The 26711-nt window shown below is 37.0% G+C and overlaps 1 protein-coding gene across 1 annotated transcript in view; it reads left to right on the top strand.

Annotated features, from left to right (window-relative positions):
* TTN (titin) overlaps positions 1–26711 on the top strand; it is a 289480-nt gene that overhangs the window by 67325 nt on the left and 195444 nt on the right. The window contains exons 46-78 of the mRNA XM_055119737.1: positions 8086–8364; positions 10416–10979; positions 11487–11768; positions 11861–12139; positions 12567–12845; positions 12941–13219; positions 13335–13622; positions 13738–14016; positions 14108–14389; positions 14478–14756; positions 14865–15143; positions 15247–15525; positions 15648–15935; positions 16058–16336; positions 16501–16782; positions 16883–17161; positions 17283–17561; positions 17666–17944; positions 18045–18332; positions 18543–18821; positions 19041–19322; positions 20825–21103; positions 21218–21499; positions 22194–22472; positions 22582–22869; positions 23021–23299; positions 23420–23698; positions 23803–24081; positions 24194–24481; positions 24599–24886; positions 25452–25733; positions 25989–26267; positions 26376–26657. Of these exons, the coding sequence (XP_054975712.1) occupies positions 8086–8364; positions 10416–10979; positions 11487–11768; positions 11861–12139; positions 12567–12845; positions 12941–13219; positions 13335–13622; positions 13738–14016; positions 14108–14389; positions 14478–14756; positions 14865–15143; positions 15247–15525; positions 15648–15935; positions 16058–16336; positions 16501–16782; positions 16883–17161; positions 17283–17561; positions 17666–17944; positions 18045–18332; positions 18543–18821; positions 19041–19322; positions 20825–21103; positions 21218–21499; positions 22194–22472; positions 22582–22869; positions 23021–23299; positions 23420–23698; positions 23803–24081; positions 24194–24481; positions 24599–24886; positions 25452–25733; positions 25989–26267; positions 26376–26657 (9567 nt within the window). The remainder of the gene's footprint in view (positions 1–8085; positions 8365–10415; positions 10980–11486; positions 11769–11860; positions 12140–12566; positions 12846–12940; positions 13220–13334; positions 13623–13737; positions 14017–14107; positions 14390–14477; positions 14757–14864; positions 15144–15246; positions 15526–15647; positions 15936–16057; positions 16337–16500; positions 16783–16882; positions 17162–17282; positions 17562–17665; positions 17945–18044; positions 18333–18542; positions 18822–19040; positions 19323–20824; positions 21104–21217; positions 21500–22193; positions 22473–22581; positions 22870–23020; positions 23300–23419; positions 23699–23802; positions 24082–24193; positions 24482–24598; positions 24887–25451; positions 25734–25988; positions 26268–26375; positions 26658–26711) is intronic.

Here is a 26711-nt window from a genome sequence, read left to right as displayed (position 1 = left end):
GGGGAGAGAAATTCAGCTTATGAAATATGGCGTTCTGATTCATTTGGCACGCCCAATGAATCAATTGAACCAAAAGACAATGAAATGCCTCCATCTTTTATTGAACCTTTGACCAAAAGGAAGATATATGAAAATACAACATTAGGGTTTATTGTTGAAGTTGAGGGCCTTCCAGTTCCTGGTGTCAAATGGTATAGAAACAAATCTTTGCTAGAACCAGATGATAGAATCAAGATAGAAAGGGTGGGTAACGTGTGTTCTTTAGAAATTTCTAACATGCAAAAAACAGATGAGGGAGTATACATGTGCCATGCAGTAAATATCATAGGGGAAGCAAAGAGCTTTGCAAATGTAGAGATAATACATCATAAAGAAGGAGTAGTGGCACTCCCACCCCCAGTAACACATCAGCATGTCATGGAGTTTGATCTGGAAAATACTACCTCATCAAGAACACCGTCTCCTCAAGAAATTGTACTGGAAGTTGAATTAAGTGAAAAAGATGTTAAAGAATTTGAGAAACAAGTGAAAATAGTCACAGTTCCTGAATTTACTCCTGATCATAAAAGCATGATTGTGAATCTAGATGTTCTTCCATTGAATTTAGCAGATCCAAATATGGCATCAAGAGGGAAAGATAACAAAGATTTAAAGATTGACTTAGAAGTATTTGAAATGCCCCCTCGCTTTATAATGCCTATTTGTGACTTCAAAATGCCAGAAAATTCTGATGCCACGTTTAAATGCTCAGTCATAGGCATCCCTTGTCCTGAAGTTAAATGGTATAAAGAATACATGTGTATTGTGCCAGATAATGTTAAATATGTGATTAGTGAGGAAAATGGAAGTCATACCCTTAAAATTCGAAACATCTGTCTTTCTGATTGTGCAACATACAGGTGCAGAGCTATAAATTCTGTAGGAGAGGCTATCTGTCGGGGCTTCCTCACCATGGGAGATTCTGAAATGTTAGCTATGATAACAAAGAAAAGTAAAGTGACTTTAAGCAGTTTGAAAGAAGAATTGCTCTTGAGAAGCAAATATTCAGGCAGCTTTTTTGAATTTCAAGTGGTAGACGGACCACCTCGGTTTATCAAAGGTATTTCTAACTGTTGTGCACTGTTAGGCACAGCAGCTTATTTCCAGTGTCTGGTTCGTGGCTCTCCAAGACCCACAACCCGCTGGTATAAAGATGGAAAGTTGGTCGAAGGGGCAAGGTTCAGTGCTGAGGAAAGCGGCATAGGGTTCCACAATCTGTTCATAACGAACTTAGTGAAAAGTGATGAAGGTGAGTACAAGTGTGTGGCCACCAATGAATCAGGATCTGTTGAGAGCTGCGCAATACTCACCCTAACATAAAGGTCCTTGTGCGGTGGTCAGTGCACAAGTATTAGAATTGATTTGAGTACTTCCATATTTTCCAATTACATAGATCTCATAAATTTCCATAAAATCTACTTTACTTGGACACAACAACCCTGGGAGAATGGTTTCTCTCTATAGAAATCTCATATTTGTAATACATGTAAATATTCTGTTATCAAAACTGTGGAATAATCACCTGTGTCGATTTTGTGGTACATTAAGCATGATTAAATATCTCCTGGCCTACCTACTTGTTTGTACGTCTACTTCATTTTCTCTTCACCATCCACAAAGTATTTCTATCAAAGCAATGCATTCTCTTTTAGAAAATTAAAATAATATATATTTACTATATAAAGCTTTATATTATTAATTACTATATTATATAGTAAATATACATATCACTGTCACTGTCATCCCGTTGCTCATAAATTTGCTCGAGCGGGTGTGAGGTAGAGGATGATACACAGAAAAATTGTTCATAGCATGTTATTTTAAAATTCTAATACTTTCACATTCAAATCTATGCCTATTCTCTTAGACTTAGAGAGTTAGTTAAAAAGCAAGGGAAATTATCTTTGCTCCAGTTGGTAACTATAATCTTCTTTGCATTACAGTTTCAGTGTAGTTTAAAAAAATTTTTTTTCAGTGCTAATATACCTCATGGATGTTTTATTTGTTGTTGGTTTTGATGGACCAAATGAATTTTCTTTTTAGATAGAGTTCAACTTCACCCATGCAGAATAGAGAGTGGGAGGCTTTACACTTTTGAAAATAAATGATTTTCTTAATTTTTGAGAGAAATCAAATATAAAATGAAGTTTTAATTTAATAGTGGTTTGGGAAACTAATCTATCCATGTTACATTTATATATAGATTTTGAATTGTAAAAATTTCATAATCTTTAAAATTGGAAAAAATAAGATGAAACACTTAGAATTGAAGCAATATGGTATTTTTATTTCATTTTATACAAATAGGAAGCTAGTTTACTTTCCTATAATACCCTCTGTTTTTAAAACTAGAAATTAGTAAGCACTTAAATGTGGATGGATATTTACTTCTAAAGTGATTACTTTTATCACGTGCATTTGCAAAATCCTTAACATTGTACCTAAGTACTCTGGTGACCCTAAATCTTCTTATGCATGATGTATAAATATATAAAGAAGTTCAGTTCTCTTTTCTGAGGATAAAGAAATTGAACCAATATACCTCAAACGTCATTTTTCTACTTGTAGTTCTGTCATCTCAGTTGTAGTTCCTTAATGTAATTTAGACTAAATTTTAATTTTGCACAATGAGAGAAAAATAGAATGCAATAATAAAATTATCAATCTTCTTTTCTTGAACTCTGTTAACCAATATGTGTTCCCTGCATTGAATAGTTTTTAGGTGCCAAGATTATATGATTCTATTTCTAAAATACTTAGTATTTAGTATTTAGGTGCCATAAGTATATTATTTTAGTTCTAAAAATTTAATAACTTAAATATAATATTTAAAATAATGCCTATGTTCTAGTTTGATTATTTTTTATTGATCAATTTTTTATTTCCATAATGAAAATTCCCTAAAAATATCTGCAAAGTTTAAGAAACAACACTAGAATAATGTGCAGAATATAGATCAAGCAATTCACATTGCACCTTAATCCTCTACCCCCAAGAAAATCTGTGTTTATTTTACTCATTTTGAATCACTCTAACTCATCAAGATAGATACAACTTTGAAATTATCAGTTATCTTTAAACCGATGAGCACATGATCGTTTAATAAGAATTATAATATTTCACATCATAAATTCCTTTACTGAAACCAGTTTTATAGTGTAAGGTTTGAGGAGTTGTCCTATTCTAAGTCCGTCATATAAAGGATGTTTAAATAAGTTAGAAATGCAAGTCATTATAAACAGCATAATCATTACCCAAATATACATCACAGTAACTGTTTAATCTGGTTCTAAAAAATAAAGTTTTAATACCGTATTGAATTTTCAGGAAGGGATCAAGATAAATACTTTTACTTACATAATATTGAGGTATTTATTTTATTTTGCTTTTAGAATTTAAGACATGCAGAATAAAAATAACAAGTAACAAAAACCAAGCATAGACCAGACCTAATTTTCTTAGTCATAGAAATAAGTGAGCTTTTTTCTGACTCAATCACACATAACTAAAGGTCTAAAATATTCATTTCTCTGATGCTAAAGAACTCAATATATTATACATAGTAGAGTTTAGATATAATTTGGTTGACACTACCACATGTATTTAAAAATTTTTTTTAATTGAATCACTGTGAGATATAGATACAGTCATTCATGATTGAGTTTGAGTCATACAATGTTCCAGCACACATCCCTTCCTCAATACACGGTTCCTACCATCAGTGTTCCCAGTTTCCCTCCTACCTCCCCTCTTTACCCTTCACTCCAAACCCACAGCATTCCTCTATGACAAACACTTCCTCTGTCTTTCTCTTTCTCTCTCTCTCTCTGCCCCCCAACTCTTCCCCCTCACTTATTCTCCTTTTAAGCACTGTGGTTTGCAATATTGTTTCTGAAAGAGTATCATGCATATCAATTTACCTCCTTTTAGGTGCTCAGTTTTTGTCCAGTCATCATTTCCAGCTATCATTGTCATAAAAGTGAAGTGTTTACCATTAGTATGTGAAATTATTTATGACTTACTGATTGAAATAATAAATAAAACAGTATATTCTACATATTATAGATAATTTATCTGTACATTATTAAATTATAATAGATAACTCACCTACATATAGATAAGTTTTACCAATACATTTGTACCCAACAGACATTAGAATCATGCCTCCTAATGCTTATACACTGAAGGAGAAAATAACTATGGCATGATACTACTCCATGTGATACAAATGGAGGAAATTAACAAAACTGATTTTTTTTAGCAAGGCAGTAAGACTGTTATTAACAAGTTCTTCTACTTAGCTAGCACATTTAATAAAAACTCCAATTCTTTGTTATCAAATGTCATGTCTTACCCTCCTAGAGCCATTTAGCAAAAAAAAAAATTCATGTGTTTTTTCTATGATATGATTGAAAGAATATGTTGTTCACTACTTTGTTTTCTATTTAAAGTGTGCTGCTGATACATTTTTTCACAATAAATATAATTAGACTTTTAAGATGGAGTTGTTTTTATCATTCTTGTTCTCCTATTTCTTCACTTAACATAAGTCTTACCATAAAAGCTTTAGTGGTGTAAAATGGCATTACTCAGGCAAAAGGAGACCTACATTTGTAGTAACTAAAAACACTGATTCTTTTAAAAATTTTAATATTTCTGTGATTATTTGTTTTTAGAATGGCTTCCATTTATAAATAACTAGAAAATGGATGTTTTATTTTGGAAATAATCACTCTTTGATTTGACATGAGATATTCTTAATCTCTATAGAGTTAAAAATGTATAAATATTAATTCTTTACATTTTTATAAATGCATGTAAATAATCTTGTATTATTTTGCTATATTTAACCAGCAGTTTTTCAAACTGCTTTAGCATTACCATTCTATTATGAAGGAAAGGAAACCTTAAAGACATTTAAGATTTACAAACTTTAACATAGATGAAGTATATTGAAAGTTGCACTTACAGTATTTTTAAGCACGTAAGTGATATAATCTGAGGTTAAAAATTCAGATGTGTATTTTGGATTAATTTAAAAATAATCTTATGTTTGCAGGAATAAGAAGTCCATTAATTAGTGCATAATTCTTTGATTTCTCTTGTTTTTAAGCAATATTGATAGTAAAATAATAATCATTTCTCCCCATACAGAATTTTCTAGCTTTTCTCTGTCTACTGAAGAAGAACTTCAAACCTATAGCTCTGACCTTCATTTATCTCATAGAAATGAAACACTTGAACCTTTGTCTGAAGCTCCAGTTCATTCAACTAAATTCAGTGCTAAAAAGGAAGGCAGTGTCCCAGTTTTCATCAAAGAAGTGTCAAATTCTGAAATAAGCCTTGGGGATGTGGCCAAATTGTCTGTTACTGTCACTGGCATTCCCAAGCCAAAAATTCAATGGTTCTTTAATGGAGTAATGTTAACCCCTTCTGCTGACTACAAATTTGTTTTTGATGATAATGTTCATAGCTTGATTATTCTGTTTACCAAATTTGAGGATGAGGGAGAATATACATGCATTGCCAGTAATGAGTATGGTAAGGCAATATGCAGTGCCTATCTCAAAATAAATTCCAAAGGAGAAGGAAGGAGAGAGAGAGAAATGGAACCAACAGTGGAGAAATATCTGGAAAGGCCTGAAGGTCCTTGCCCTCCTTACTTCCTTAAAGAGTTAAAAGCAGTTCTCTGTACTCAAGGGCTCCCTGCTATCTTTGAATACACAGTGCTTGGAGAACCTGCACCTACTGTTTTGTGGTTCAAGGAAAATGAACAGCTCTGCACCAATGTCTATTACACTATCATTCATCATCCTGATGGTTCTGGGACATTCATCGTCAATGACCCTCAGAAGGAAGATAGTGGCCTCTATCTCTGTAAAGCCAAGAACATGTGGGGTGAGTCCACCTCTGCTGCAGAGTTACTTGTGCTTACAGAAGACACAGACATGACTGATGCCCTCTGCAAAGCAAAGTCCTCACCAGAAGCCCCACAAGCATCATTTAAAGGACTGATGATTAAAGAAAAACAGCAGCTTTCTTATGAGCATGTTGTTGCAAGCAATGAACTGAGCAGTCAGGTTACTTTAGCTTCCGAACAATTGCAGAAGTATACAGAAGATGAAATCTCGATGGAAAGTGCAGATCAACTGGAAAGGGTAGGGCAAGCATCCACAGACAGGACTGAGGAAGGCAAGGTTTTAAGCACTGCAGTGGCATGTGAGGAGAAGCAAGTGCTACTCAAAGAAGAATATGTTGACAACTTGTCAGTGCCTCCAGATCAAACCAGTGAATGTGAAAAGGAGCCCATGGTCATAAAAGCAGTACAGGGGGTGGAGATAAGTGACATTTTTTCTAAGGAAAGTTTGCTTTCTGGTAGTCTTGAAGAGGAACAGTTAAACCTGAGAACTCAGGTTCGCAGGTCTTTGCAAGTAGCAGTGGCCATTGAGCAACCAAGTCTTTTCTCTGAGTGGCTAAGAAATATTGAAAACGTCGAGGTCAAGGACATAAACTTCACCCAAGAGCCCAAACAAATCATGTGCACCTATCTTATTACCTCAGTGAAGGCTCTACCAGAAGAATTGACCATTACTATTGGAGGCATTGATCCTCAAGTGGCAAACTTAAAATTTAAACTTAAAGATACTTTGTGCTCTATTATCTGTGAAGAAAGAAATATATTAACAGCTGGAGATCCTGGCATTCAAAAAGCCACAAAAACTGTCTTGCAGAAGGTTGAAGCAATCACTGAACAAGAAGTTGAATCTAAACATCATATCTCAGCAGAAGAAGTCAGTCATCTTAATGTAGAAAGTCAGATCAAATTGGGGGAGCCCACAGTTATAACTGATTCGGCTGCAATCTCTGATGAAAAACACGGTGAGACGCTAAACCCACCCATGTTAAAAGATAAGTCTTCTGAAAGTGGTACTGAAGAGTCAATAGTGGAGATTCGAGAAACTGAGGGAAATTTAGTCAAAAAGGAGGGACCGGTCATACACATGCCCCTGGTGGACACCGTTGCTGAGGAAGGAGACACAATTAACCTCTCATCATCCATAACATATGCCAAAGAGGTGAATTGGTATTTTGGAAATAAACTGGTGTCTTCAGATGAAAAGTTCAAGTGTTTACAGAATCAAAATACCTATACATTAGTGATCGACAAAGTAAACACAGAAGAACATCAAGGAGAGTATACCTGTGAGGCCTTGAATGACAATGGAAAAACAGCAACTTCAGCAAAACTCACTGTAGTCAAAAGAGGTTGGATTTTTAAGGTTTAAGCAGATCAGGATCTAACATTCACTGGATTGTAATGCTTTAGGTTTCATCACGAATTTTCACTTATCAGCCACTGCGAGAATGCAGTTTATTCAGAGTAAGAATGAAACCATAGACTTAATCATGGTTATAACTCTTCTCCTTTCTTTACACTACCTTATTAGGTAGTATGCTATCATGTATAGGTTACTATCTATTTTAAATCCAAGATGCATTTTATATGCTTTATGATACTAATGAACATGATTTTTATTTCTGTGTGAAGATACTGTAACTATATGTAATAAAAATCTACAGTGAATATCTGACCATTCCAAAATCATCAGTTTCATCCCTAAATTCAAAATAACCATGATTAATTGTCTACTCGTGTTTCCTCTTTCTTTTTTGGCTGTTATTTCACTTCATCACTTTATATAGTTTATCAGGTTTCTTCACAATATTCTCAATGTTCCTAGTCACATGATATATCTAAAAATATATCATGATCTTATGCTTGGTAAGGCAATGGCATCACATTTTAATAAAATTGACTGCAATTCACAATTTACTGCAGCGTAACAGTTGAATATGTTTAAAGCTGCTGTTGTCTTCTTTTGCTTTCAATGATGTTTCTCATTTTCCAGTCACTTGTCTGAAACTGCTGCAGTCCGTTTCACCAATTTCAACAGTTTTATTTCATTAACAGCAACAAGAGTTAGAAGGGAAAGTATGGTAACTATAAAAAGGAAGCAGGCTAATGGACTCTGCTTCCCTCTGCAGCTGCCCCAATGATCAAGAGGAGGATCGAGCCCCTGGAAGTAGCCCTGGGACACCTAGCCAAATTTACCTGTGAGATCGAAAGTGCCCCCAATGTCCGGTTCCAGTGGTTTAAAGCTGGAAGAGAAATATATGACAGTGACAAGTGTTCTGTCCGATCATCCAATTATGTCTCCAGCCTGGAAATCCTCAGGACTCAGGTTGTTGACTGCGGCGAGTATACCTGCAAAGCTTCCAATGAGTATGGCAGTGTCAGCTGTACAGCCACACTCACTGTGACAGGTAAATACCACACAGAGACACATATGTTATCTCATTTCATGTTATTGACCACTTTGCTTTTCATACAGGTACTGGAAGAGTGTCCTTACCAACTGGAGAGAACAATATCCACTATGTTAGCATGGGAGCTAGCTACAACAGAGCCTACATGGGACAAGAAATCACTACTTAAAATCATTGTTCTAGCAGGAGATAAAAAATACATATAATTTATAATCCTGAGGACAGTGTTAAGGAAGCAAATGAACTGTGGTTCCTGATTGACCATTTGGAAGTTTTGTATGGTTGTTCTATTTTTAATTATTTTTTATTTTTTTTATTTTTTTTAATTACAAGCTTGATAGAAATCTCTGAGTCTGATACCCACAGCCTGACTTAGCCCTTAACATAAAAAAAATTTCAGGACAGATTGGTACTACTAAAAATAAGATATTCCAATGTATTTAATAATTTGGAACCTGTTAACCAATAAAGGCACAAATACAAATTGAAAAAGGCCAGAGGGTAAAATAAAGTTAAAAAAAAATCCTAATGTGAGACAGAAACTAGTACAGGACTACAAACTAGAATTCTCACCCCCAATCTTCCTTACTACTTAAACAAAGATAAGATCAATTAGACAAAAACTCCATTCTCAATTTCCAAATTGAAACAGGATGACTTTCAAGTAGCTAATGTCTAATCATCAAGATTCCTTCATTAATTAAAAGCAATCCGTCTTCTGTCTTCATTTCTTTGCTCTCTCTGTCCTCAGTCTCTCTCTTTCTCTCTCTCTCTCCCTCTTCTGTTTTCCTTCTCTCTGCTCTGTTGGATTATCCTCTCTCTGTTCCTGTTTCTGTCTCTCATTCCTCTGTCTCTATCTCTGTGTGTCTCTCTACTTCTCTCTGTGTGTGTGTGTGTGTGTGTTCCTGCCAAGGGAAAGTATGAATATAACCTGTGATTTACAACTTATGCTGTTGAAAGAAGCTACAAACTTGATGTTCTGCTCTCTTTTTGTTCCCTTTGGTGTGAAAAAAAAGTCTTTCCTGTAGCTCCCCATTTTTACATTCTTTTATGTATCTGAAAATTCAAATTTCAGACCCATGGAAACCCAGCACAAGGTTCAGTCTCTGATTAAAGTGTCTACATGTAACCACATACATATCATTACTCCTAATGACACTTAAGAAACTTTTATTTTATACAAATTATGTACATTTGACAATGATACTATCAAATAATAAGGTGGAAAGAAGAAGGAAGATTTCTATTTTAGTCTGAAAAAGGTCTTCAAATTTTTGCTTCAAAATGCAAACTCAAAATGAAAAATTACTTCTATAAATATTTTTACAAATTTGAAATGGATTTGGGGATACATTAAAGTTGAGCTATTTAAGAATTTTCTGGGGGGCTGGAGCAATAGCACAGCAGGTAGGGCATTTGCCTTGCACACGGCTGACCCGGTTTCGATCCCTGGCATCCCATATGGTCCCCTGAGCACCACCAAGAGTTATTCCTGAGTGCAGACCCAGGAGTAACCCCTGTGCATCACCAGGTGTGACCCAAACTTTTTTTTAATAATTAATTAATTATTTTTTTTAAACAAAGAATTTTCTGGCAGTTGATAAAGTGTTAAACTTTATAAAATGAGTAGATAATCTTATCACTTAATATCCCTACTCTTCAAAATAGTCAAGTAGATTTTCTTTATCTTCCTTTCTGTCAGTTTTCTAATTCTCAATATTAAAGTAAGCTGAATGGCTTATCACAGAATTTAGTCAGTCAGTGACTAAATGGACAAGCCAGTATAAGCTAATGTTGTAAGTAAAGGAACATTCATTCGTTCCTTTGATAAAGACATTTAAAGTGATGTCTTTCTACTGTATAGAGAATACTCTCATCTCTTTCCTTTGACAAATCTTTTCATCTTATTAATGCATTACCCAGCTTTTAAATAGTGTCTTATGTCTATTGAAAGCTATTGCTCATCTTTTTTCCTTTCTTGGACTGTATCATTACAGTAGGTGCTTTGGTGAGGACAAAATATAACACTGAAAAATTTTTTTTTGCAGAGGCATATCCACCAACCTTTCTCTCCAGACCTAAGTCCATTACGACTTTTGTGGGTAAGACAGCCAAGTTTCTCTGCACAGTGTCAGGGACTCCTGTGATTGAAACCATTTGGCAGAAAGATGGTGCTGCACTCTCCCCTTCACCTAACCACAAGATTTCAGATGCAGAAAACAAACACAGTTTAGAACTCTCCAACCTTACAATTCAAGATAGAGGAGTTTATTCTTGTAAGGCTTCTAACAAGTTTGGAGCTGACATTTGCCAAGCTGAATTGACTATAATCGACAAACCACATTTCATTAAAGAACTAGAGCCTGTACAATCAGCTATCAATAAGAAGATCCACCTTGAGTGCCAAGTAGATGAAGACAGAAAAGTCACAGTGACGTGGAATAAGGATGGGCAGAAACTCCCCCCTGAGAAAGATTATAAGATCTCTTTTGAAGATAAAATAGCTTCCCTTGAGATTCCTCTAGCCAAACTGAAAGATTCAGGAACCTATGTTTGCACAGCTTCAAATGAGGCTGGAAGTAGCACCACTTCAGCAACAGTAGCTATCAGAGGTAAGAAATGTGCAAATGTTATTTTTCGCTTCCTTCTCTAAAAAGAGACCTCAGTAGAAAAATTGTTGACAGAAATGCAGTTGATGCATTTTGTTGTTAAAATAGTTTCATCTAAGCAAGTGTTTTGGTTTAGGAAAATCCTAGCATTTTCTGTGTTTATTTTCTTCACCATTCCTGTACTTTTGGTTCTTTTTTAAAATGCTATTAACAGAACTTGCTAAAATGTGTTTTCTAAGAATTTCAAGTGTCTAATCAGTCTTTAATTATCTTTTTTTTCATATGCTTATCTTTTGTACAAGCAGAATTTACTTGTTTTAATCAAGACTCTCTTAGTGAAAAGTGTGTTTTAAAACTATGGAAACAAAAGTTTAAGTGCAGCTCAACTTTTTCAGGAATTCAGTGAAGATATGTGTGTTGTGTCTTATTGTATATGTCTACTTTTGTGGAATGTATGCTTCAGGTATCACTTCTTTTTTAAAAAAAATTCTTTTTGTTAACTTCATGTAGAGCCTCCATCTTTTGTGAAGAAGGTGGATCCCTCTTATTTAATGCTCCCAGGCGAATCTGCACGCCTCCACTGCAAGCTCAAAGGCTCACCTGTGATCCAGGTTACTTGGTTTAAAAACAACAAAGAACTTAACGAGAGCAACACTGTTCGGATGTCTTTTGTCAATTCTGAGGCTATACTTGATATTACGGATGTGAAAGTGGAGGACAGTGGAAATTACTCATGTGAGGCAGTGAATGATGTTGGCAGTGACAGCTGTAGTGCTGAAATAGTTATCAAAGGTCTGTTTATTGTCATTATTTTTCAGAGAAAAGATTTTCTCTTTAAGGTGCTGTTAATACATTACTTATCTGATGCTTTCATGCTTTTATAGAACCACCTTCTTTCATCAAAACTCTTGAGCCTGCAGACATAGTGAGAGGAGCAAATGCCCTACTACAGTGTGAAATTTCAGGCACTGGCCCATTTGAAATTAGTTGGTTCAAAGATAAGAAGCAAATTCGAAGTAGCAAAAAATACAGGCTGTTTTCTCAGAAGTCTCTCGTGTCCCTGGAGATCTTTTCTTTCAATAGTGCTGATGTTGGTGAATATGAGTGTGTAGTTGCTAATGAAGTTGGGAAGTGTGGCTGCAGCGCAACACACTTATTAAAAGGTTAGTACTTGAAAAACTGCTCTCTTGAATCATCTGCCCCGGTGGCTTTCTTAACCCCTGGAAGGAAAAGTGCCACTTTTCTTCTAGTAACATTTGAAATGTGTTTTACCTTTGGTTTGACGTGGGACATTGGGACTAATCAATGACCTTTATTCAATCTTTATCCTGGGACCAGTATAAATATTTATCTCTAATAACAAACCTGATCACTTTAATAATCTTTTTGTCACATTTAATCTCATATCTTCTGTTTTCTCTCTCTTGAACACAATTATAAACACTCTTCTCAAATTTTATCTCTTCTAAATAACCTGCTTTATGGAAAAGAATATTAGAAAAGATAAATTTAATCTGGGTAAAACTGTTAAATGCATATGGTTTGAAAGTGTTTGGGGGTTGATCAGTTTTTTATACTCTCTTTAACTAGAACCACCAACCTTTGTAAAGAAAGTAGATGATGTCACTGCACTAGCAGGACAAACTGTTACCTTGCAAGCTGCTGTGAGAGGATCAGAACCCATTTCTGTCACATGGATGAAAGGACAAGAGATCATTAAAGAAGATGGGAAAATCAAGATGAGCTTTTCCAATGGGGTAGCAGTCTTGATAATTCCCGATGTTCAGCATAGTTTTGGTGACAAATACACATGTCTGGCTGAAAATGAAGCTGGAAGCCAAACATCTGTTGGGGAACTAATAGTTAAAGGTTTGTGTAGAAACATTTTAATTCTGAAACAGTGTTTCTATTTAAATTGAAGCCTTAAGATACACTGGAATTCTAACTATTTAATATCATTATAGAACCTGCAAAAATAATTGAGAGAGCAGAATTGATCCAGGTGACAGCAGGAGACCCAGCTACACTGGAGTACACAGTCGCAGGCACCCCAGAACTCAAGCCCAAGTGGTACAAAGATGGGAGGCCTTTGGTTGCCAGTAAAAAATATCGAATAAGTTTTAAAAACAATGTTGCCCAGCTCAAATTTTATTCCGCTGAACTTCATGATAGTGGCCAGTACACATTTGAGATTTCCAATGAAGTGGGCAGTAGCTCCTGTGAGACAACGTTCACAGTATTAGGTTAGTATCATCAGAAACCTGTGCCCATCTTCCTTTGAAAACCAACAAATGGTCCCACATAAAATCACTGAGCACTTTTCCATATTCTCTTCTTCCTTTCTTGTGCCATGAACAGATCGAGACATTGCTCCATTTTTCACCAAACCGCTCCGCAATGTGGACAGTGTTGTCAACGGCACCTGTAGATTGGACTGCAAAATTGCTGGCTCCCTCCCCATGAGGGTGTCCTGGTTTAAGGATGGTAAAGAACTGGCCTCTTCTGACAAATACCAAATAGCCTTTGTGGAAGGCACAGCCTCTTTAGAGATAAGCAGAGTAGATATGAATGATGCAGGGAATTTCACTTGTCGAGCCACCAATTCTGTGGGAAGCAAAGACAGCAGTGGAGCCCTGATTGTGCAAGGTTGGCTGGAAATGGCATTTTATTCTTACCATAATACCATGTTCAAATTCAGTCTTCTTCCCTTAGAATGCGCCTCATAACTCTTCGAAATTCTTTCTTATACTCCCTTCTTTAGAACCACCCAGTTTTGTAACTAAACCTGTGTCCAAGGATGTTCTGCCTGGCTCAGCAGTCTGCCTGAAGAGCACCTTCCAAGGGTCTACTCCTCTCACAATCAGATGGTTTAAGGGTGACAAAGAGCTGGTTTCCGGTGGAAGTTGCTACATCACCAAAGAAGCGTTAGAAAGTTCCTTGGAACTCTATGCGGTCAGAACCTCTGATTCAGGCACATACACCTGCAAAGTCAGCAATGTCGCCGGTGGTGTGGAGTGCAGTGCAAACTTATTTGTAAAAGGTTTGCATTGTTTTCTTGACCTCTTAACAGCACCATGATTGCAAGTTCTTTCCTGGCTCTCTTATTTTTAATGACTTTTTTCCTTCCACAGAACCTGCCACATTTGTTGAAAAGTTAGAGCCATCACAATTGTTGAAGAAGGGAGATGCCACCCAGTTGACCTGCAAAGTAACGGGCACCCCTCCAATTAAAATAACATGGTTCGCAAATGATAGAGAGATTAAGGAGAGCAGCAAACACAAAATGTCTTTTGTGGATTCCACTGCAGTTCTAAGACTTGCAGATGTAACCATAGAAGACAGTGGTGAATACATGTGTGAGGCACAAAATGAGGCTGGTAGTGACCACTGCAGCAGCATTTTGATAGTCAAAGGTTTGTGTTTACTTTGCCTCTGATTGTATTACAGCTGTTGTGCATAGCACAGACACATTAACTCAGAATAATTCCTTTCCTGCTATAGAGTCACCTTACTTTACCAAGGAATTTAAGCCCCTTGAAGTGTTGAAGGAGTATGATGTCATGTTGCTGGCTGAGGTGGCAGGTACACCTCCCTTTGACATTACTTGGTTCAAAGACAACACCATTCTGCGAAGTGGTCGAAAGTATAAAACCTTCATTCAGGATCAGATGGTCAGCCTGCAGATCCTCAAGTTTGTGGCTGCAGATGCTGGTGAATACCAGTGTCGGGTGACCAATGAGGTGGGCAGCAGCACCTGCAGTGCCAGGGTGTCTCTAAGAGGTAGGTGCCATTCAAATGATGAACTGGCTCCTCTGTAGAATCAGCTGTTTGCAGACAGTCCATTTTGCCCTAGAGCTGGCACTGATTGAGAATTCATTCTTCCATTAGAACCCCCAAGCTTTGTAAAGAAGATTGAGAGCACCAGCTCCCTTCAGGGAGGCACAGCTGCCTTCCAGGCTTCTCTGAAGGGTTCTTTGCCTATCACCGTGACTTGGTTCAAAGACAGTGATGAGCTCACTGAAGATGATAATATAAGAATGGCCTTTGAGAACAATGTGGCTAGTCTATACCTCAGTGGCATTGAAGTCAAGCATGATGGAAAATATGTCTGTCAAGCCAAAAATGATGCAGGCATACAAAGATGCTCTGCAATACTCTCAGTGAAAGGTTGGTCCAGGAAGCTTGCTGGGGATACTTAAGGGGGGAAATGCAGTTTGAACCTTTTATTAGAGTAATTCACAACCCCCACTTATCCCATTATTTTCTACAGAACCTGCCAGAATCACAGAAGAGGCTGCATCTATAGATGTCACTCAAGGAGACCCAGCCACTTTGCAGGTTAAATTTTCAGGGACTAAGGAGATTGTAGCCAAATGGTTTAAAGATGGCCAAGAACTGACCCTAGGCCAAAAATATAAAATCAGTGTCACAGACACAGTCTCTGTATTGAAGATTATTTCCACAGAAAAGAAAGATAGTGGAGAATATACTTTTGAGGTCCAAAATGATGTTGGGAGAAGCAGCTGCAAGGCTAGCATCAATGTATTAGGTTGGTATTTTTTTTTTGATTGAGAGGAACTGGGCATTTCTCTGTTCCTTCATTTCTTAAAATTTAAGATAAAAATACTAGTGTATTGGCTAACCTTTTTTGTTAACATTTTCATTGCATAGATCTTATTATACCTCCCTCATTCACCAAAAAACTGAAGAAAATGGACAGCATTAAAGGATCTTTCATTGATTTAGAATGTATAGTTGCTGGGTCACATCCTATAAGCATCCAATGGTTCAAAGACGACCAAGAAATATCAGCTAGTGAAAAATACAAATTCTCTTTTCATGACAACACTGCCTTCTTGGAAATCAGTCAACTAGAAGGTGCAGACAGTGGGACATACACCTGTTCTGCGACTAACAAAGCGGGACACAACCAGTGTAGTGGCTATCTGACCGTCAAAGGTTGGTAGCTTTTTATCTCTACCAATCAAGAACTTGTTTCTCTTTCACTTTTTAATGCTAACCTTTGTTGTACAGCTTTGAAATAAGCATTCCTTTCTTCTCTTGCTTTATTTTTGCCTCAGAACCTCCTTACTTTGTGGAAAAACCACAGTCACAAGATGTCAACCCCAGTACAAGGGTTCAGCTAAAAGCTCTTGTTGGTGGCACTGTGCCCATGACAATCAAGTGGTTTAAAGATAACAAAGAGCTGCACTCAGGAGCAGCTCGCTCAGTTTGGAAAGATAACACTTCTACCATTCTAGAGCTCTTTTCAGCCAAAGCTGCAGATTCTGGGACATACATCTGCCAACTAAGCAATGATGTTGGCTCAGTAACCAGTAAAGCCACTCTCTTTGTAAAAGGTCTGGTCTCTATATATCCTCCTCTTCTTTCTTGTCTAGATTTTCTTGGGTGCAGGAGGCAGGGTGGGGGGTGGATGGTGGGAAGATGGTTAATGATGCAGTTTTGCTCATTGCTTTTGGTTCTTTAAAATGTTCGACATCACAATTTTCTTCTCCATCTTTAGAACCTCCTCAATTCATTAAGAAGCCTAGCCCAGTATTAGTGCTGAAGAACGGACAGTCAACAACCTTTGAGTGTCAAATAACAGGCACTCCTGAAATCAGAGTTTCTTGGTATCTGGATGGAAATGAAGTAACGGCCACTGCAAAACATGGCATTTCCTTTGTTGATGGTTTAGCCACTTTCCAGATTTCTGGTGCCAGGGTAGAGAATAGCGGGACTTATGTCTGTGAAGCTCGAAATGATGCGGGCACGGCAAGCTGCAGCATTGAATTAAAAGTGAAAGGTTTGTTACTGAACTTGCTTCTCACTCAGGTTGGGCTGCCAGCTAGGCTCCTGCTCTTCCTTTGAGTAAGCTAGTGTCTGTCTTCCTTTTGAATTTTCAGAACCTCCCACCTTTATCAGGGAGCTGAAGCCTGTGGAAGTAGTGAGGGATAATGATGTGGAACTGGAATGTGAAGTTGCAGGAACATCTCCATTTGAAGTCACATGGTTAAAGAATAACAAAGAAATACGAAGTAGCAAAAAGTATACACTGACTGATAGAGTGTCTGTGTTTAAACTCCACATAACCAAGTGTGACCCTTCAGACACTGGGGAATACCAGTGCATTGTGTCCAATGAAGGCGGTAGCTGTTCCTGTACCACCAGAGTTTCCCTGAAAGGTCAGTTGACTCCTAGGAAGCAGATGACCAAGTACAAGTTGTGTAATACCCTCTGATTTTATGATTATAGGTAGGGGATAAAATGCACCTCTTCTTACCCTACACTCTCATTTAATCACAGAACCACCATCGTTCACTAAGAAGATAGAAAATGTCACCACTGTTTTGAAAAGTTCTGCCACTTTTCAGAGTACGGTGGCAGGCTCTCCCCCTATTTCTATCACCTGGATAAAGGATGACCAGATTGTTGAAGAAGACGATAATGTTCAAATTTCATTTGTGAACAATATAGCCACACTTCAAGTCAGATCTGTGGACAATGGACACAGCGGGAGGTATACATGTCAAGCCAAAAATGAGTCAGGAGTGGAGCGGTGCTATGCATTCCTTTTAGTGCAAGGTTTGTAAGCTAGTCACTTCCGAACTTAGAGATAGCTTTACAAATGTGTATTCCTTTTGTGGAATTATCAATGAAACCCAATCATGCTTTAATTTTTACTGCAGAACCTGCCCAAATCCTAGAGAAAGCTAAATCTGTTGATGTGACAGAGAAAGATCCAGTGACCTTGGAGTGTGTTGTGGCTGGAACACCAGAACTCAAAGTGAAGTGGCTTAAAGATGGGAAACAAATTGTGCCCAGTAGATATTTTTCCATGACTTTTGAAAATAACGTGGCCAGTTTTAGGATTCAGTCAGTGATGAAACAAGACAGTGGTCAGTACACTTTCAAAGTGGAAAATGACTTTGGAAGCAGTAGCTGCGATGCCTACCTGAGAGTGTTAGGTTGGTATCTTGCCTTGGTCATCTTCCCTTATTTAGGCTTTCCTTTGTCAACAAATGGCCAACATATTAATGGATTTTTATTTTTGCTTGCATTGGATAGATCAAGATATACCTCCATCATTCACCAAAAAATTAACTAAAATGGATAAAGTTTTGGGTGCTTCTATTCATATGGAGTGCAAAGTTTCTGGGTCATTACCTATTAATGCTCACTGGTTTAAAGATGGAAAAGAAATTTCTACAAGTGCAAAATACAGACTGGTATGTCATGAGAACACAGTGTCACTGGAAGTTAATAATCTGGAATTAGAAGACACTGCAAATTACACCTGCAAGGTGTCAAATGTAGCAGGGGATGATGCATGCAGCGCCATCTTAACTGTAAAAGGTTAGAATCCCTTGATTCCTCTTCTTTTTTTAAAACACTTTTAAAACTCATCTTCTATTCTTTAGAGCTACAAGTTTCAATTGTTCTCTTTCTTTAGATACATGTTCTTTGGGTCATGATCTCTTTAAGTAATGTTTTCTTATGTGTACATGCAACTATCAAAACAGTTCAAAGAAGTTTAATGAAATGAATTTTTCTTAAAATCTGTAGAACCACCAAGTTTCCTAGTGAAACCTGAACGACAACAAGCCATTCCTGATTCTACTGTGGAATTTAAAGCAGTACTAAAAGGAACACCTCCATTTAAAATAAAATGGTTTAAGGATGATATGGAACTTGCCTCTGGACCTAAATGTTTTATTGGCTTGGAAGGGTCAACTGTTTTCTTAAATCTTTACTCAGTGGATGCTTCAAAGACTGGACAATATACATGCCAAGTTACCAATGATGTTGGTAGCGACTCTTGCACTACAATGTTGCTTGTTACAGGTGTGAAATTTTTCATGCTTTATGTTTCTGTCTGACTTGAGCATTCTGTCTTTTCTATAATCTGTTAGAACGCATATAGGCACTCAGAAAGTGCCCTTCTTTTTAAAGAAAGTACACTGTAGTTGCCAGAAATTGCTCATTTTTATTCTTGCCTACACACTATTTCACTTTGTTACTCATTTCTGTTCCCTCATAATGTCCTCTTTCTTAATTCTCTAGAACCACCAAAGTTTGTAAAGAAATTAGAAGCATCCAAAATAGTGAAAGCAGGTGACTCAGCACGACTTGAATGCAAGATAACTGGATCCCCAGAAATCAAAGTTGTTTGGTACAGAAATGAACAGGAACTCCCAGTCAGTGACAAATACAGAATGACTTTCATGGACTCAGTGGCTGTCCTTCAGATGAACAATCTTGGTACTGAAGACAGTGGGGATTTCATTTGTGAGGCTCAGAATCCTGCTGGCAGTACAAGTTGCAGTACCAAAATTATAGTCAAAGGTAGAAATCTTCTGTTTCTTATTTCCTAGAATACGCCTTCTTATCCCCTGTGTATCATAGCTCTTCATTTATTTACTGTAATTTTAGTTTCAATTTGAGATATAAGTATTTTCAAAAATGAGTATTATTTTCTATTAAAAATATCATTCTTATTTGTTTACATGTAGTAGTCTTGCCATAGTTGTGATCTCCTCAACTCATTAACCAAGCAGTCCAAGTTTGATATTTTTAAGCATGCCCAAAAAAGAAATCCTTATAAGCAATTTGTGTGTATGTGTTGTGCATGGGTACTACCAGAAATTGAACCCAGTTCCTCACACATATGCAGCATGTGCTTTCTTTACCACTGATCTATATCCCTGACCCTCAACATAGAATATCATATTTTCATTTTCCCCCAACTTATATCACTATTCTTGTTATATTTCTTAATGCACTGGAGCGATAACACAGTGGGTAGGGCGTTTGCCTTGCATGCGGCCAACCCAGGTTTGATTCCTCCATCCCTCTCAAAGAGCCTGGCAAGCTACCAAGAGTATCCCGCCCGCATGGCAGAGCCTGGCAAACTAACCGTGGCAGATTCGATATGCCAAAAACAGTAACAACAAGTCTCACAATGGAGATGTTACTGGTGCCCACTTGAGCAAATCGAAGAACAACGAGACAACAGTGCTCCAGTGCTCCAATGCATATTCCTCAACACTGATAACAAGAATATTTACAACCCATATTCTATGTATAACAGTGTTTTAGTCTTATATTTAAAATTAGACAATTTTGTATTTTTTTCTTTTTAAAAAAATGATTCCATCTTTTAAAAATTAGATGACAGGGCATTTTCCTTGCATGCAGCTGACCCAAGTTTGATTCCCAGCATCCCACATGGTCCCCTGAGCACCGCCAGGAGTAATTCCTGAGTGCAGAGCCAGGAGTAACACCTGTGCATTGCCAAGTGTAACCCCCCCTCCAAAAAAAAAGATGATCTTGGTGCAAATAACTAACATCTTATCTGATGCTTTCATTTTCTAGTGTTTTTGTCACAAAACCCATTTGTTCCATGTGATCAGTGATTGAAATAACCATTTGTGAAGTGAAAGACATATCACAGATGTAATAACTTCCACATGCTAACATCGCGTTCTATGTACTACATGAAAATAGTGTTAATTAACTTATTTGGGGGTGCTATTTTCTTAAAATAATTTTTGCAAGAACCTCCAAAGTCCAAGATAAAGTAATAAAGTGTAGTAGAGTGAATGTTGAGCTTCCTAATCAGATATCCAGGGATTTGATTTGTATTCTTTGCCAATGAAATTAAATCATTCTATGAAGGCTAATGGGCAATCTGAGGCTGGCATAGCTAAAGTGGTATGCTGGATACTACTTACACATTGTGGTATCTTTATTCTGCCTTCCAATTTTTAAAAAAAGAAGGAGAAATGAAACTTATTCTAAAAAATTAGATAGACCAATTCATAAAAAAAAAATCTTGTTTTCCACAGAGCCACCTGTTTTTAGCAGCTTCCCTCCTGTAGTAGAAACCCTTAAAAATACTGAAGTTAGTCTTGAATGTGAACTTTCGGGAACACCACCATTTGAAGTGGTATGGTACAAAGATAAGAGACAACTCCGAAGTAGCAAGAAATACAAGATTTCATCCAAAAACTTTCATGCCAGTATTCACATCCTCAATGTTGAAACTTCAGACATGGGTGAATACCACTGCAAAGCACAGAATGAAGTGGGAAGTGAGACTTGCATTTGTACTGTAAAGTTAAAAGGTAAGCATGTTTCCTACATGTGGCAGAAATGGCAGGAATGTGCAAAACACTTATCTTTCTTTCACTCTTTTCTGGACAATCTCTTCAGTAATTCATCTGTCTTCTCCTGTTCAGAACCACCAAGATTTGTCTCCAAACTGAACAGCCTCACTGTTGTTGCTGGCGAGCCTGCTGAGTTACAGGCATCCATAGAAGGTCCCCAGCCTATTGCTGTCCAGTGGCTTAAGGACAAGGAAGAAGTAATTAGAGAAAGTGAAAACATAAAAATTACATTTGTGGAAAACATTGCAACGCTACAATTTGCTAAAGCAGAACCAGCTAATGCTGGGAAATATATCTGCCAAATCAAGAATGATGGTGGAATGAGAGAGAACATGGCCACACTGACTGTTTTAGGTTGGTACAATATGGTACAATGGATCCCCATTAGAAGTCAGTGCCAAATATTGTGATGAGTAATTATAAGTAACAAGTAGAATCTCCTTTTCTGAATTTCTTTCAGAACTAATTTGATCCTTACCTTCTTGAAATATTTAGGGGGTCATATTAATCTCTCAAACACTTCCCTATTAACAAAAAATAATCTTAACAAAAAATAAGCATCTGTTTTATTGTTTACTTACTACTTTTACTGATTATCAGATATTACTAGGACTATCTTTTGTTTAAGCATGAGATACTATAAATACTATGAAACTGAAAATAACTCCACAATCATTACCTAGTAGAAATTTCACTTTGATCTCTAAGTATATTAAATTTCAATTTAGCAAATTTTGTACAACTTTCAAATTACTGCTTTTTGCACCCAAGATATAGAGCAAAAATTATTGATTCCTAATAACTGATGTAGTCTTTAGAGAGGATCAAGTGAAAATCAGTGTTCATTATCTCAATTGTTTGTGAAGCCAATTAGGGCACATAAATTCCTTAATAATAAGATCCAGGATTTCCTGACAAGTAACTATAGAATCACATTTTATCATCTAGAGAGAAATCCCTATTGGGGGGGGGGGGGAACTATCTAATGACCATTAAGCATAGAGACATAGAAGGTAAAGGACTTTGACAGATGGCTCTTTTATTTCAGAGCCTGCAGTTATTGTTGAGAAAGCAGGACCAATGACAGTGACTGTAGGAGAAACCTGTACTCTTGAGTGTAAGGTGGCTGGCACTCCTGAACTCTCTGTTGAATGGTACAAGGATGGAAAGCTGTTGACTAGCAGCCAAAAACACAAATTTAGCTTCTACAACAAAACATCTTCCTTAAAGATTCTCTCCATTGAAAAGCAAGATGCTGGCACATATACTTTCCAGGTTCAAAATAATGTTGGAAAAAGCAGCTGCACAGCTGTGGTTGATGTTTCAGGTTAGTTCTTATCTATATTACTCCCATGACTTGTGAAAATTCATGAGTTTTCTTTTCTCGTTTCATATGCTCTCAAATCATGATGGGTCTCTTGCCTTTCTTCACACAGACCGAATGGTTCCTCCCTCTTTCACACGGAGACTCAAAGATACAGGTGGGGTGCTGGGTACTTCTTGCATCTTGGAGTGTAAAGTAGCTGGATCATCACCCATCTCTGTTGCTTGGTTTCATGAGAAAACTAAAATTGTCAGTGGAGCAAAGTACCAAGCCACGTTTTCAGATAATGTCTGCACACTGCAGCTGAATTCTCTGGACTCATCAGATATGGGCAGTTACACATGCGTTGCTGCTAATGTTGCTGGGTCTGATGAATGCCGTGCAGTGTTGACTGTGCAAGGTCAGTGTTAGACACTCAACGCATGCTTACAAACACTTCTTTGTGTGTATTCCAGGTTGACACACATTCTAAAGTGTTCTTTTTAGATTCAAAACCATAACTAAATTCAAAGCTTACAAGACTTTTTTCATTGTCCTTAATGTCTGTCTAGAACCACCATCTTTTGTGAAGGAACCTGAACCTTTGGAAGTACTCCCAAGCAAAAATGTCACTTTCACAAGTGTTATTAGAGGAACCCCTCCATTCAAGGTTGGCTGGTTCAGAGGTGCCAGAGAACTGGTGAAGGGAGACAGATGCAACATCTATTTTGAAGATACTGTGGCAGAACTGGAATTATTTAATGTTGACATATCTCAGAGTGGGGAGTATACCTGTGTAGTGTCTAACAATGCTGGCCAAGCATCCTGCACTACTCGTCTCTTTGTAAAAGGTGTGCTCAAGTGAATTTGTTCTTCCTGTCTTTCTGCATAGTGATGTCTTTCTTGGTTTTATTGTCTTTAATAAAAATATTGTTTTATTGTCTTTAACTTCTGTGCTTTGTCACTCCCAGAACCAGCTGCATTTGTGAAGAAATTAAGTGATCACTCTGTAGAACCAGGGAAGTCCATAATTCTGGAGGGCACCTACACTGGAACACTTCCAATTTCAGTTACCTGGAAAAAGGATGGTTTTAACATAACTGCATCTGAAAAATGCAGCATAATTACAACAGAGAAAACTTGCATCCTGGAAATTTTGAATAGCACGCAAGGAGATGCAGGACACTACTCCTGCGAGATTGAAAATGAGGCAGGAAGGGATGTTAGTGAAGCTCTGGTATCAACATTAGGTGTGTTGTCTTATTCTCTTACCATTGGCATTTTTCTAACATGAGGTTTGGTTTGCTCGGTTCTCTCTAATTTTACTTACTGATAGTGAGTCTTCTTTCTGTAGAACCACCTTATTTTGTTACGGAACTGGAACCTCTGGAGGCATCAGTTGGCGATTCAGTTTCTTTACAGTGCCAAGTTGCTGGGACACCAGAAATTACAGTGTCTTGGTACAAAGGAGATACCAAGTTACGGTCAACTCCTGAATATAGAACATACTTTACAAACAATGTGGCCACACTTGTTTTTAATAAAGTGAATATCAATGACAGTGGAGAGTACACTTGTAAAGCAGAAAATAGTATCGGAACTGCTTCTTCTACAACTATTTTCAGAATTCAAGGTGATGTTATTTTGGAAACTCAGAAATTTCTTTTATACTTATCTTTTTTATCTTCAGAAGGAAAAGTTCTTTTCAGCTACTAATACCTCAAGTATTACTTGTTTTCCTACAGAGCGCCAACTCCCACCTTCCTTTGCAAGACAATTAAAGGACATTGAACAAACTGTTGGGCTACCAGTTACACTTACTTGTAGATTAAATGGCTCTGCACCCATCCAAGTGTGCTGGTACAGAGATGGAGTGCTTTTAAGAGATGATGAAAATCTACAGACATCATTTGTAGACAATGTTGCCACTTTGAAAATTTTGCAAACTGACTTGAATCATTCTGGTCAGTACTCTTGCTCAGCTTCTAATCCACTTGGAACAGCATCTTCTAGTGCTAGATTGACAGCAAGAGGTTTGTTACTGTTAATCTTTTTCTTTGCAAATCAGGACTTCTTCTTCACTATTAAAGTGAAATGACAAAAAAAAGAGAAAATAAGAAAACATGCTTCCTTTTCTTCTTATGTTGCAGAACCTAAAAAGTCTCCTTTCTTTGACATCAAGCCTGTATCTATAGATGTAATTGCTGGTGAAAGTGCTGATTTTGAGTGTCATGTTACTGGTGCTCAACCAATGAGAATCACTTGGTCAAAAGATAACAAGGAGATCCGTCCTGGAGGAAATTATACAATCACATGTGTGGGAAACACTCCCCACTTAAGAATTCTTAAAGTAGGCAAAGGAGACTCTGGTCAATATACCTGCCAGGCCACTAATGATGTTGGCAAAGACATGTGCTCAGCTCAACTCAGTGTAAAAGGTGATCCTTATATGGCATTAACCTGTAATTTTTTATTCCCATATTGCTGTAATTGTCTTCTAAAATTTCTTAACATTTTGATATTTGAAATTAACTTGATGTTAGAATTTGCATAAAAAGTTGTATACAACAATTAATTATAGTTATGATTCCTCTTTATATAATTCCTTAAATTATTGTGTCACTAAGTGTAATAATATCATCATGTTATTTAATTGAAACATGTTAAATGTTGCTTCAACTTTTCATTTTCTCTTTTTCATGCTTTCCTGTTGTGTGTCATTTTGATTTTTCATTTGTAAATGTTGAAAAAATTATCTTTTACATATTAACATATCTTTTAGACACAAACTACCAAAAATTTCAGCAATTAAATTTTCTATTTAAAATATTAAAAGCCTACTAAAATGGGCTTTGTGGTGCAAAGGATAGTGCATTGGACTTTTAAATATTTCTGAAACAAGTATTTTATCAAAAAGTATATTCTTAATAGTAAACCACTTAAAATCTATACTTGGGAGAACTTCAAAAATAAACATAAGCTATTTTTCTTTTGATTTGCTAGAACCTCCAAAGTTTGTTAAGAAATTAGAAGCTTCAAAAGTAGCAAAGCAGGGAGAATCCATCCAACTGGAATGTAAAATAAGTGGTTCCCCAGAAATCAAAGTTGTGTGGTTCCGAAATGACAGTGAACTTCATGAAAGTTGGAAGTACAACATGTCATTTGTTAATTCTGTGGCATTGCTTACCATTAATGAATCCAGCGCTGAGGACAGTGGTGACTATATCTGTGAAGCACATAATGGTGTTGGTGATGCCAGCTGCAGCACATCACTGACTGTTAAAGGTTAGCATATGCTTCTTTTTCTTTGTTTTCCTCTGAGTTGGAGTCCTCTGCCATTGAATCATCTCCAAAATAAAGGGTTTAACTAAGGTCATTTGTTTAAAGTTCTTAATACCAGTTTTCATGAACTGTAGCTTCTTATTTTTTCATTCTGTTAGTACCATACCATAAATTTTTTATGACTTAGACCTATGAAGTATATTTTTCCTTTTCAATAAGCATTTTTCATCATTTATCTTATTTTCTCCCATCTTGTAGCACCTCCTGTTTTCACACAGAAGCCTTCTCCAGTAGGAGCCCTTAAAGGTTCTGATGTTATCTTCCAATGTGAACTTTCGGGAACCCCCCCATTTGAAGTGGTGTGGGTTAAAGATCGGAAACAAGTTCGAAGCAGCAAGAAATTTAAAATCACCTCAAAAAATTTTGATACTAGTCTTCATATCCTTAGTCTTGAAGCCTCTGATATAGGGGAATATCATTGCAAGGCTACTAATGAGGTGGGAACCGACACATGTGTTTGCACTGTCAAGTTCAAAGGTTTGTATGCAGGAGCACAACCATATGTGCCTCTTTTTTCCATCTTTTGTTGCTTGTCTATGGCTATTATTCTCACTTTTTTCTCTAACCATGAATTTCTTTTGTTAGAACCTCCACGATTTGTGAAAAAATTAAGTGATACCTCCACCCTCGTTGGGGATGCTGTTGCTTTGCAGGCAGTAGTGGAAGGTTTCCAGCCAATTTCTGTTGTTTGGCTGAGAGGTAAAGGCGAAGTCATCAGAGAAAGTGAAAACACTAAGATTTCGTTCACTGAGAACATTGCAACTCTTCAACTTCAAAGCCCAGAAGCATCTGATTCTGGAAAATATGTGTGCCAAATCAAAAACGATGCTGGAATGAGAGAGTGTTCAGCAGTCTTGACTGTGCTAGGTTAGTAACAAAGGGCAGTCTGAAAAAGAAGGATCACATTGACTGAACCATGAT

Source organism: Sorex araneus, chromosome X (assembly GCF_027595985.1).
Source record: "Sorex araneus isolate mSorAra2 chromosome X, mSorAra2.pri, whole genome shotgun sequence".
NCBI lineage: Eukaryota > Metazoa > Chordata > Mammalia > Eulipotyphla > Soricidae > Sorex > Sorex araneus.
This window is presented reverse-complemented; position numbering and strand designations above follow the sequence as displayed.